The sequence below is a fragment of the Misgurnus anguillicaudatus genome, chromosome 5 (genome assembly GCF_027580225.2).
Source record: "Misgurnus anguillicaudatus chromosome 5, ASM2758022v2, whole genome shotgun sequence".
NCBI lineage: Eukaryota > Metazoa > Chordata > Actinopteri > Cypriniformes > Cobitidae > Misgurnus > Misgurnus anguillicaudatus.
This window is the reverse complement of record NC_073341.2, coordinates 31,371,073-31,382,955: the sequence shown is the minus strand read 5'-3', so window position 1 is coordinate 31,382,955 and position 11,883 is coordinate 31,371,073. Positions and strand designations below refer to the sequence as shown.

General features: G+C 36.5%; 1 protein-coding gene and 8 non-coding genes across 9 annotated transcripts; all 9 read right to left on the bottom strand.

Annotated features, from left to right (window-relative positions):
- Window positions 1-3,032: 3,032 nt before the first annotated feature.
- On the bottom strand, window positions 3,033-6,158 carry tor3a (torsin family 3, member A). The gene is made up of 6 exons (XM_055168900.2): window positions 5,576-6,158; window positions 5,169-5,291; window positions 4,710-4,975; window positions 3,724-3,899; window positions 3,471-3,595; window positions 3,033-3,332 (listed from the first exon to the last, which is right to left on the bottom strand). Exons 1-6 carry the CDS (start codon window positions 5,751-5,753, stop codon window positions 3,085-3,087), a joined length of 1,116 nt encoding a protein of 371 aa, XP_055024875.2. The 5' UTR covers window positions 5,754-6,158; the 3' UTR covers window positions 3,033-3,084.
- A 753-nt stretch (window positions 6,159-6,911) lies between these two features.
- Window positions 6,912-6,985, bottom strand: LOC129415126 (small nucleolar RNA SNORD47). The gene has a single exon (XR_008634713.1). It is a non-coding gene; the product is annotated as a small nucleolar RNA SNORD47 (small nucleolar RNA).
- Window positions 6,986-7,127: 142 nt separating this feature from the next.
- On the bottom strand, window positions 7,128-7,188 carry LOC129415130 (small nucleolar RNA SNORD78). The gene has a single exon (XR_008634718.2). It is a non-coding gene; the product is annotated as a small nucleolar RNA SNORD78 (small nucleolar RNA).
- Window positions 7,189-7,853: 665 nt separating this feature from the next.
- LOC129415129 (small nucleolar RNA snR60/Z15/Z230/Z193/J17) lies at window positions 7,854-7,938 on the bottom strand. The gene has a single exon (XR_008634717.2). It is a non-coding gene; the product is annotated as a small nucleolar RNA snR60/Z15/Z230/Z193/J17 (small nucleolar RNA).
- Window positions 7,939-8,064: 126 nt separating this feature from the next.
- Window positions 8,065-8,149, bottom strand: LOC129415128 (small nucleolar RNA snR60/Z15/Z230/Z193/J17). Its single transcript, XR_008634716.1, has one exon. It is a non-coding gene; the product is annotated as a small nucleolar RNA snR60/Z15/Z230/Z193/J17 (small nucleolar RNA).
- Window positions 8,150-8,299: 150 nt separating this feature from the next.
- On the bottom strand, window positions 8,300-8,379 carry LOC129415125 (small nucleolar RNA SNORD79). The gene has a single exon (XR_008634712.2). It is a non-coding gene; the product is annotated as a small nucleolar RNA SNORD79 (small nucleolar RNA).
- Window positions 8,380-8,514: 135 nt separating this feature from the next.
- On the bottom strand, window positions 8,515-8,593 carry LOC129415124 (small nucleolar RNA SNORD24). The gene has a single exon (XR_008634711.1). It is a non-coding gene; the product is annotated as a small nucleolar RNA SNORD24 (small nucleolar RNA).
- A 141-nt stretch (window positions 8,594-8,734) lies between these two features.
- Window positions 8,735-8,805, bottom strand: LOC129415131 (small nucleolar RNA SNORD75). Its single transcript, XR_008634719.1, has one exon. It is a non-coding gene; the product is annotated as a small nucleolar RNA SNORD75 (small nucleolar RNA).
- Window positions 8,806-8,953: 148 nt separating this feature from the next.
- On the bottom strand, window positions 8,954-9,033 carry LOC129415127 (small nucleolar RNA SNORD74). The gene has a single exon (XR_008634714.1). It is a non-coding gene; the product is annotated as a small nucleolar RNA SNORD74 (small nucleolar RNA).
- Window positions 9,034-11,883: the final 2,850 nt, after the last annotated feature.

Here is an 11,883-nt window from a genome sequence, read left to right as displayed (position 1 = left end):
GCATTTAAACATTTCTCACTGGTGTATGTATTAGGGGAATAAAAATCCAAAATGTAAAGCTTTGTACACATAAATAACAGCCTAGGATATGCTAACCTTAAACAGAAATATATATATATATATATATATATATATATATATATATATTTTAAATGTTGCTGACAGACAGCCAAGCTTACCACAGAGTTTGTTGTTACATCCGGATAATATTTGTAGAGAAAACATTTACAAAATGTCATTTCAGCTGGTGAATTTGAATAGTACATTAAAACATTAAAATAGTGTCAGTTACCCCTTAGTTTAACTCCCACTTTAAACCTTTATTTAATTGCAAAAACATTATTAAGGCTGAAAAATTCAAAAGCTAACAATTATAAACAAAAGCTTATGTACCATATAGCAAGGAAATGATCAAAGATCTACTTGCATAAAAAAAGTGCTGGCATTGAAGAGTTAAAGGAAAACACCACCGTTCAATATTTTACCATGTTCTTACCTCAACTCAGATCAATCAATACACACCCACCTTTTCTCAATGCGTGCACTTTAAATCCCTGTACAGCAGCACCTCATGAATGCGCCAGCACTTAACCCAGCCCCATCCATTCGTATGGCTCCAAACAGGGATGAATTTAGAAGCCACCAAACACTTCCATGTTTTCTCTATTTAAAAACTGTTACATGTTTAGTTACACGAGTAAGTATGGTGGCACAAAATAAAACTTTTGTTTGGAGCCATAGGAATGAATGGGGCTAGGCCAAATGCCAACACATTCACAAAGCGTTGAACATAAAAAGTGCACACATTAATAAAATATAGGTATGTATTAATTTATCTAAGTCGAGGCAAGAACATAGCAAAACACTTAAAAACGGTGGTGTTTTCCTTTTACAAGACTCAAAATACAACAGGTACAATTAAAGAAATGACAACTTATAAGGGTGGTTTCCCAGACAGGAATTAGCTTAAGCCAGGACTAGGCCTTAGTTTAGTTTGGAAATATAACTAGTTTTAACAAACATGTCTTACTAAAAACATTACCTGTGTGCATTTTGAGGTAAAACAAAGGTCACTGATGTATTTTAAAATATGTCAATGCAAGTTGTTTTCAGTTTGGAAAGCTCTTACATTTATTTTTGTCTAGGACTAGTCTAATACCTGTCCGGGAAACCGCCCCATTGTAAGTTTTGTTTTAATCAAACACAAAGGGGTGGTTTCCCAGACAGGGATTAGCTTAAGACAGGACTAGGCCTTAATTTAATTAGGAAAACAAACATGCCTTACTAAAAACATTACTAGTATGCATTTTGAGGCAAAACAAAGGGCACTGATGTATTTTAAGATATGTCAGTGCAAGTTGCTCTTACAATTGTTTTAGTCTAGGACTAGTCTAATCCCTGTCTGGGAAACCGCCCCAAAATCAGCTATTGGAACACTGGCATGGTTGGCGTGTCTTTTTTAATAAACACATTGTAACCTTAAAACAACCATGATTCACCAAACAAGAATACCAGTATAACATAAGATTGTAATATGTTAGATGTGTAACCATTAATGCAGACACAGATTTAAAAAAAAATGCCCATAAAAACACTGAATTTCAAAATATGCCCACAATGTGCAGTGCATAGCACTTAACATAAAATATTCCAGGTTAAATATTTAGCTGCATCCACAGCATTGTCGGAAAACAACTACTCATCATTACACAAAATCATTTGAATTTTTCAGAAATTTTTGTTCCTTACGATCAGACAAATTATAGAGTGCTGCAAAGATGATGTATTTTTGTAGGCAAAACCCGGAATTTAGCATGTTAGCACTTCCGGTTTCATCGTCCTGAAGTCAATAGGTTTTTTGAATAAGCCTAATATATTGTCACATTTTTTTCTACGGCATAAAACAATAATACCCCTACTTGTGATTTTTTTTAAGCTTTAACAGGGTGGTTGCTAACAAGAAAAAAAATATGGGACTAGAGACGTTGTTGGGGACTTTAAACATCATCGAATACTGATCTCAAAACCAATCCAACATGGGCACAATTCCCAACAAACATTCATCCTCAGAGTATTTCCTTATCAAAAAACATGTTTTTAAATGTGTTTAATGAAGTATGAAAGAGATGTCGGAAGCTTGGTGGGGATGGTTGAGATCAAGAGACTGCGGTGTGGTTTGCTTGTGGCCTAAGGTTAGCTTTTAAATACTTTCAACTTTATAAAGATTGTGTTCATCTGCAAAGACCTTGTTTGATAAAACGTGCAAATGTGCAAACTTTTGTTAAACACACCTCATTTTTTGCAATAATCCAAAATCTATGGGAAAACCGAATGGGCTATAGACCCTTTCACAGTTCACGTCACAGGAGGTTCCCACTGCGCATGTCGGGGTCAGAAAAGTCATTACAGCAGATTGAGTTGCGTATTATTCGGTATCGTCAAAAATGCCTACTTGCGTCGTGGGCTTTGAAAATCGCACCAGGTCTGCCGTTAAGTTTTTCGGGATCCCTGTAGAATCTCAAAAACAAAAAAATACAACATCTGTGCTGCAAGCAATTAAACGTGCAGACTGGGACAATGCAAAGATCAAAGAGGCTTGTGTTTGTAGTGCTCATTTCATTTCAGGTAAGTCATCATTTTTCAGCCCTGTTAGATTCAACTAGAAAGCCTAAATGGTATGAACAGTTTGACCCCATGCTGCGCGCGCACCCGATAGTCATTCAATGTTTACAAACCTTGAAGGGGTCTATTAGGTGAGGGAACCAGTGTCCCGCAAACTTCCAAGTTGGCCTTCAAAAAAACGCCATCCCTGCGGCACTCTATTCATGTAAACTTTTCTGTTAGTTGGGAGGAGTAGATAAGAACAAAGCAGATATAAAGTTATTAAAAAACTATTAAAGTAGAGTTTGTCATCTACTCTCCCTGTCCTCAAGAGTGTTTTAAGAATGAGGTATAGAGTTGCAACTCTAAGTTTCTTATGCATTTTCAGTGTTGCATAACCCATGTTTTGCATTACAATATAAGCAGCTTCATTTCACCTTCACACACACTGTGATTCTTGATCTTTACTGATGTTACGCTCCGTTATGGTAAAAAGAAATTGATCCTTTGAGGAATTGATTTGCACCCCTGTGCTGAGAAAAGTTTCTCCTCCTTAGGAACATACATCATGGCTTTGGCCACTTCATCCAGCGTTCTCTCATCTGGTTGGAGGCCACGAGCTGCATATGCATCATGGGCACACAATTTCACATGCCGATACTCCAGTGGCAGAAATGGTACAAAGAAGTCAATCAGATGGCCTGACATCAGCTCACTTTGGGCAAAACCTCCTGCAAACCTCACAAGATTTCATGGAATTATTGTTATATCAAGAGTAAGACTTCGGAGCATTATGAATATGTTTTTGAACAGTGCATACAGTATGTGTGAAAAATACAGTGATATAATTACTACATTTGACTATATACCTTCTGCCTCCATAGCTTCTGCTCTCAAAAGGTGTTCCAAGTCCTCCATGCCGATGTCTTCCCGGTTTTGTCCTGAATGCCAGAAATCTAATGCCACCTCATTGATGGCACCACCACCGATATTGCTAAAGCATGTCAATACAAAAAAAGTAAAGTGTAAGGAGTTGGGAATCTGTAGGACTTTGTGAACACATTTGAAACTAAATTTGAATAGGTCTGTATAAATATTTTGTCCCGTTAAGAACTCACTAACCTTAGGAACAGAAATATGGTTCTCCTATAGCTGACCCCATCCACATTATCATAGTGGTCCATGTATGGCTTTATAGCATCAATAAGACCTGGATGCAGCTTCTCTGCCTCATCAAAGATAAAGAGAGTCTGTGGACATCTCAAAACCATGTCTCGAATAGCTTCTCTCAGCTGGCCCTGATAAACAAATACACAAATATAACAAACACTACCCAACGATTAAAGGTGCAGTGTGTACATTTTAGCGGCATCTAGTGCTAAGGTTTCAAATTGCGCCCAACGGCTCAGTCCACGGCTCATCCCTCGCTTTTGAAACGCATAGAGAAGCTACGCTAGCCACCATAGGACAAACACGTCATCATCAGAGACAACTTGGTAAATAAAGTTTGTCCGTTAACGGCTTCTGTAGAAAAATGGTGGCCCAAAATGGCGACTTCCATGTAAGGGACCCTCTGTGTATATAGATAAAACAGCTCATTTTAAGGTAATTAAAACATAATAGTTCATTATGAAAGGTCTTTATACACCACTAATAATATAGTTCAGTATATTAAATTGCATTTCTGTCAAGAGAATCTTCTAAAAGTTACACACTGCACCTTTAAATAACACATAAAGGTACTCTTAAAAATGTTCACATTAGAAAGCAATCAATTGTACGCACATGAATAAATATTTGATCTAGACTATGTCTGTGTCCAGCTATACCTAAGGTCAAGAATTGTGTAATAATACAATGATATCACAGTTGTGAAGATATCTAGTAATGGCAGTGGCCCAGTGTTCCCTTAATATCCAAATAGTGTAAGTGTACTGGACCATTGCCTTCGTGACGTGAAATGTGTTGCAAGAACTATTTGACTTTTTTTTATTGTACACATATTTAAACTGACGTCTGAGGATCTAAGCAATGATCTAGTTAAAATGTAATAAATTAACCCCTGAATAAGAAAAAATGACCCGGCCACTGTTGCAAACTTTGCTCACCTTGTACACGTCCACTAGTCTCACGTGAGGAAAATGGAACGGTGCAATGAACAAACGCACACATTCACTCTTTATACCATCCCGGTACAGGTTGTCTGCCACCATCCGGGCCACAAAGTTCTTGCCTGTCCCAGACCAGCCGTGAAAGGAGAGAGTCAGTGGCTTATTGGACTCTGGGTTGTTGATGAAGCCTTGAATCGCTTTCAGAACCACTGACTGGACCAGGTGCTGACCGTGAAGCTTTACCTGCAGATCTCTTCCCAGTCCTGAATATTGATAAAAATTAATTATTTTATATAACTTGGAGTATAAAACACATCGGCTCCAAAAATATACATGACTTTGTAAGGTTATTGAGAGCTGGAAATAAGATGTGTAAATTTTTCTGAGATTTCCATGATAGTGGAATTCCTTAATGTTGTTATAAATGAAGGTGCTAATAATGAAGTATTGCTTTACCTGTGATATTATTTGTAATCCTACAGTCTCCTGTATCACAGCACTGACCCAGGCTGCAGTACCAAGCCATCAGCATACCAGTGTAATACTGGGGAAAGCCTGACCAAATGTCCCATGTAGGCACTACGAAGATTGCATTGCATCATATTACAACTAACCACAAATACACAAATGAATAGCCTAAATAAATGAAATGCGTTTTAAATGTGCTACTTTTATTACTTCTTACTATTATTGCGTGAGCATCTTTTGTCATGTTTTTTATTCAAAGCAATGTAGCACCATTACACCATTTATTATGCATAATATACATGGAGTAGACAATATGCCTATATGAAAAATATCCATTATGCATCGCTGAACTATTGTTTAACAATAACTAAATTATATACAGATCTTTATTGTACCTTGCTGGGTCGCATCATCTTGGTTTGGCTGACAGTCCCCTTCCCATATATTGCAATAGATGTAATTGAAATAATAGGTAGAAACATTTGAAATGCTTTCGAATTGAAATAAATCCGCTTCAGCCGAAACAGCCAAGAGCAAGATTACGATTGAAATCATCGGTGCCGACGAAAACATAGATAATGCAACAACTGTATCATTGAGCTATCAGAAGTAATCGTAAGGTCCATTCAGATACACAGCTTCTTCAGAGACCAGTGTTCCGCGAGCCACGTCGACGTCACAGCATCAGGCGGGGCTTAACGTAGTGGATTCACTTTCTCGGACAAAATGGGTCTGATTTTTTTTGTCCGAATAATTAAAAATAACCAGTACGCCATTTTTAACGTAATGGTTACTTATTCAAAAATAAATAATTATACTTAAAACAACAGCAGAATAAACTGACTTGTCACGTGGTACACGTCACTCTTTGCCTCGCTGCCGTCCATATGCACGAATAAAAAGGGTGCATGGTTACGGAATTAGGATGTGATGCAGCTTCATGACATACTAGAAAATTTTAAACCAATTTTAGTTAATAGTACTATATTTACAAAACCAACGTGTATTTTAAAAATAAAAAGTGTAAAAAGGTGACCATCTTGCCCACATGTAACTTAGGATGCAACTTCGTGACTTGGCCACTAGAGAGATCTGTTGTCTACTTCAATGTACGACTAGTGTTTTAACTCAAAAATTACACGTTAATTTTTTTTTTAAATCCTCCAATAAAGCAAGGAAGACAATGCTGAGAAGCAGAAATGTTACTGAATCTTTAAAGTACATTAACACACTGCAACTTTATATCCCACAGCAAGCAAATCTTGATACAGTGACTACACAAGCATTACTTAATGCTTTCTAGAGACTGGTATAGTTAAAGGAACAGTAGTTAAGAAATTATCAATAATCATAAAATGGCCCTGATGTCCCTAGACATTAAAAAATAATTTTCATCTTAAAAACTTGTATCACTGACAACAGTGGTGCAGTACCAGTTTTGGCCACAATCCTACATACTGTTCCTTTAAAACTAATACATTAGCATAAACACAACCACCAAATGCAAGAGACAATTAGTATCAAAATGATTTTATTCACTCAGAACCGTTAAAATAACACATGGTACTTCCAAACTACATAAAGCTTAATTTCCACAAGTACTTCAGGTTCAGCTTGGGTAGATAACAGCTTTGGAAAGAAAATGTCCGCCAATCGTCATTCTGTCGAGAAGGGGAAAATATAGTTTAGCAAATAGCACAAACACCAACATAAAGGGTTTAATAAGGAATCAACCTCAGATATAAATGGAACGGTTATGGGTATAATCATCGGATTCATTTGGCAGAATCGTGACATCATTGGTTGCAAGGAATAAGCAAAATAAGAATTTGGGAGAATTTATACCTTAAAACCTTCCAGAGACATCCTCGTGCTGCAGAGCCACCTACAGAGATTACAACTGGTTAGTTGATTACAAAATGAAATTCTGGTCCAACTCAGGACGTGGTTTTCAGTTCAAGACTGTCCACATTATGGATTCAGGTCAGACATTTGTATAACATCACAAAACCAAACTACACGACAAAGATACATCTAGACAAAACCAACCTGTAACTGGCAAATGACAACTCCATGCAGCACCTCAAGGGTTGCACCACCTGTCAATGATCAGACACCTGTTAGAATCAAAAACATCCACAATGAGGTTCAGGATTTAGATCTTAACAGACCAGATCAGCCAGAGCTAATATCCATCCCCCATGGTAAAGTCAGTGGACTTAATTCATCACAATGGTCAAAACCTACAACATTACACCATAACCATAAAAACATACATACCCTGCAGCACAGAGGGGAGAAGAAATTTAGGGTCTTCTGCACATTGGACTCCATAAGTGAAACAGGATCTTCAGCCCTGCTTCATGTTAAACCTAAAGATTGAACAAGCAAACTGTTAACAAAGAGGCAATTAATGCAGAATAGATCAAGCAAAATGTTATTCGTCTCAATCAGAAAGTGTTATTTATATCCTCAACAAAAATAGGAGACCTGATTCAAAAGCATCACTTTGAGACAGCACCCAACTTTGAGATGTTACTTAACACACTTACCAGAACTAACATGAGGACCACCATTGCCACCACAGTCAGGACTTCACATTGAAGATCTACAAGAAATATAGGCATTTAAAACCATGGCATGATTGAGCCATGAATGATACATTTATGGTCTTCGATGCATCAGCTAGGAGCGAAAGACATTGCTCTGTATTCTACATGGTTTTTCTGCTGAACTATGCAGTCATCATCTGCATCCGAACTTGGGAAGAAAAAAGCAAAGTGTGGCAACTTACCAGTTTACACCACTTTTTGGTAAACTCCTGCAAAGAGAAAACACGGTAAGACACCCAAAGCAACAACTACATTAGAAATATAGAAAATGGGTGATGCATCAGCTAGGAGCGAAAGACATTGCTCTGTATTCTACATGGTTTTTCTGCTGAACTATGCAGTCATCACTTGCATCACAGGGATTTTATCAAAATGCATTTAAAATCAGTACCGTGTGGAGCTGATGGCATCTTCGTGCACCAGTTTTCTGCATCAGGTGGAACCTACAGCAACAATAAAGCAATTTAATACAGGACAAAGATAAAAAGATATTGGTTTACAAATCTACACTGTTTCAGTACAAAGATGTCTTTCAGTCTAATTCAGAGAGATTCCCATTGTTTTAAAAACAATCATCATTAACAGTTAATTATTGTGGTTGAAGAGGTCACTTTAAAAAGTTTACCTTTCAATTCATCCGCATGGCACATGCTCCTAAAGATAAAAACGGAACAGGTGAGGACAACCAAGAAATAAAGAAAAAGCACAGTATTAAAATGCTGTGCTTCAGATATGCAATTTTGGTGGTTGCAAGTCTCATCACTCTGAAATCAAGAGTAGCAAATAGGGTCATCATAAGCATCACTCAAAATTAAGCAATTATGCAACCATTAGATACCTTGTTGGACTTGCAATGGACCGGCAGCATTTCAAATACCTGCAAAGAGAAGCTCATTACAACATGCACTCATTTTAAATAATGCAAATTAAAAATGTTTGCAATGCCTCAGAATACAGATTCTCAGAAATCACTTCTGTCCACTACTCTTATACGTTTTTCTTCATCATAGGCTTAAAACACCCAGAAGGCACGGACTAGACTTAAAATTACTGGTTTAGTTACCTGCTGCTCATAGACTCCAATCAAACTGGACCTGAAAACAACCGAAATAAACCAGTTAAGTGTTGTATGTTATAAATATAAACTGCAAAAAGAACGAAACACACGTATCAGAAATGTTGGTACTCATCAATTTTTCTCAGATGTCCCTACCAACATTTTTATTTCATCATACACGTGGCCATAAGTCATGCTAGGCAAACGCAACCCAACCACGTGGACTACCCTTAAAGGCGTTTTAATATAAACACTCCTTTAAAATAACAGGTTAAACTACTAAACAAATTTAACATTGCAGACGACCTTAAACAAATAAAACTAGAATTTAATAGATATGCTTAAGGCCTAGGAACACGTGGGTCTAAACACAAAGTTTTCAGCAAATACAATTTCTAACAAAGCATGAACCATATTAACAAAACAAATACTAACTCAACAATGTTTAGCCTGGGCTAATACACACACATTTTAGTAATTTAAAGATATTGAAATAAAGCTAAGACTCCAAACGTACCTTCCAGAACGGTCCATCGTTGAATGAGACCGGATGAACGCTTCTCCTTCTTTTTATAGGCCTTCAGCGCAATGATTTCTGGGAAAAGTCTTCCGCATTGACTCACCAGGTGGCGCTGCAGTCCCTTCATGATTCAAAATGGCCTGTTGGAAACATTAAATAAACATTTTACAAACAAATACACGTTAAAAAAAGAAAAAGAATAAAATGTATAGATTATATCTATGAATCCGTAGTATATAACACTTAAAATGATGTTTTTTGGGGTATTTTCTGGTCTGTTCCAATTGTAGTCATTTTCTTATGACAGGACCTGAGATGTGTGGCTGATTTAATGGGGCAAAATGCAGATCGATCAGGGTATGACATCAAACTATCGCGAAAATTGTGCTTTTGAATCACTCTCGCGACACTTGAATGTCATAGCCGGATCACTTTGCGCAGGACTTGCTCTTTTCTTTTTCCGGTCGTTAGATCCTGTAAGATTTGTAGACCATTGCAGAAGATCCTTGAATAAAATGTTATTTACACGTTTTATCATGATAAACATGACTATTACAAACAGAAACATTTTTGCATATATGGTGCCATTTTTTCGAAATGCACCTACCTTCGTTTAGTCAGACTGCTGACCAAAGTCTGGTAGTCACATAAATGATTAAATCAATTAATTGTTTTGTTGACGTTCTTACCATCTGTTTTTATGTTGATGGCTTGTTTCATTAAAAATTAATAACTATGGAGTTTTTGTCTCAAAAGTATTTTATTGTATCTTAGTATATGGTCTTGTTACATCTGTGTTCCTAACGATAATTCAATTTTATTTTATTAATATAGCGCTTTTCACAATTGTTAATTGTTTCAAAGCAGCTTTACACGACTAGATGTAATCATGGGATCTGTTGCTCAATGATTATACAAAGATCCAAAAATTCAATGGGTTAAAGAGCACCAATGGTCTGATTCACGATTTTACATTTCCTTTGGTGTGTAATAGTACATGTTAACGATCTGCAAAAGGTACACCCCAAAGTTATCGTCTCCAATGTAAATCTCTTTTCTTGGACTATAACAAACACACGGATTGTAGGCAAAAGTTTACCCTTTGAAAACTTGGACCTGAATACAATTCCAATGTGGCAGCCAAATGCCCCACTGCACCCCCTAATGCAGTGGTTCTCAAACTTTTCGCGTGCCCCCTTCTTGTGTGTAACTGTAAGGTGCATTCCTTTGCACAAGGATTTGGTCGTTTTCGAAACACTAAGGCTTCGAAACCTTTATGATTATTTTGTTTCGTATCATTGGTTCATAGCGTGTTTTTAGCAAACAAGGCTGTTATGTCATAACTGTTTCAAAACGCTTCGAAACTCCAATGGTTCACCACTAGGGGGTTTGTTCTAAAAATGAACTTATGAATCATGTCTACGCTTTACTTATGAATGTTAATCAAATAAAAAGTACCCACTGTTTGCTGGTTATTTGGCATATAAAGTTTTTTGTATGAGTGACAAAGGCTGATTGTTTGGGAACATTTATAAAATTTGGAAAACAGAATTGTTAGGTCTATGTAATCACCTGAGATACCACAATAATACTAATATTTACTGACATTTAATAATTAGCAAATTATATTAAAAACATTTCACTGTTCTGAACATATTTGCAATTGTTTGTAGATTATGTTTGGGCCATCTCGTTGCATTTACACATTTAGACCAGCAGGTGTCGCCAGCGTGTATGGAGTTTCAAACGCATTGAAACAGTGCTTCGAAAAGCTTTGTTTTTTCCACCACTAGCACAGCCCCCTTAAGAAATGTCATGACATTAAATAATCTCAAATCTCAAAAGAATATGAATTAAACTAAAAATATGAAATGATACAATGTAGTGCTATTGGTTAGTAGCCTTATTTTTCTGAGGTTTAATTACACAAAACATATAATATATTTATGTATTTTATAAAATGCCATAAAACTGGGGCCCCCTGGAACCTCCAAAGGGGGGCCCGGCCCCAAGTTTGAGAACCACTGCCCTAATGTGTGGTTTCTTCATTTAAAAATTCAAAGTTATTACTTCCATGATGTTTCTATTTGCATCTTTAATGATTTTGCAACTGTTAACTATGTCTCATCCAAAAAAGTAGTTTTTTTGAAGCGAAGGTTTTTACCAAAAAGCTTGCATGCACTTGGTTCAATATCAAATTGCAATGACTCTTTATATCTATCATCTATACATACAGTTTATATACACTAGTCAACATTTGAAGTCGATCAAAAAAGTTTATCAAAATTCTCCTAAGCCAAGAATGGGTATTAGAGATTGGTTTTATGTAAACTCTTATTAAAGGTTTTGATCCACTTCGAATGTTGACTAGTGTATATATATATATATATATATCTCAATACATTATATATAAACATTTATAATATAAGCATCATTCAACTCAATACAATCTTTTGGATGTCTGCGACAAGATATTCATTCAACCTTCTCACACAAATTCGTCTCAACTGAAAT

Excerpts from the sequence above, each read along its gene's own strand:
- tor3a (XM_055168900.2), bottom strand. The coding sequence starts at position 5,753 with ATGTTTTCGTCGGCACCGATGATTTCAATCGTAATCTTGCTCTTGGCT. Across the intron at positions 5,292-5,575 it reads AGATGATGCGACCCAGCAAG|TGCCTACATGGGACATTTGG; the intron begins GTACAATAAAGA and ends CAATCTTCGTAG. Across the intron at positions 3,900-4,709 it reads GACTAGTGGACGTGTACAAG|GGCCAGCTGAGAGAAGCTAT; the intron begins GTGAGCAAAGTT and ends TTTGTTTATCAG.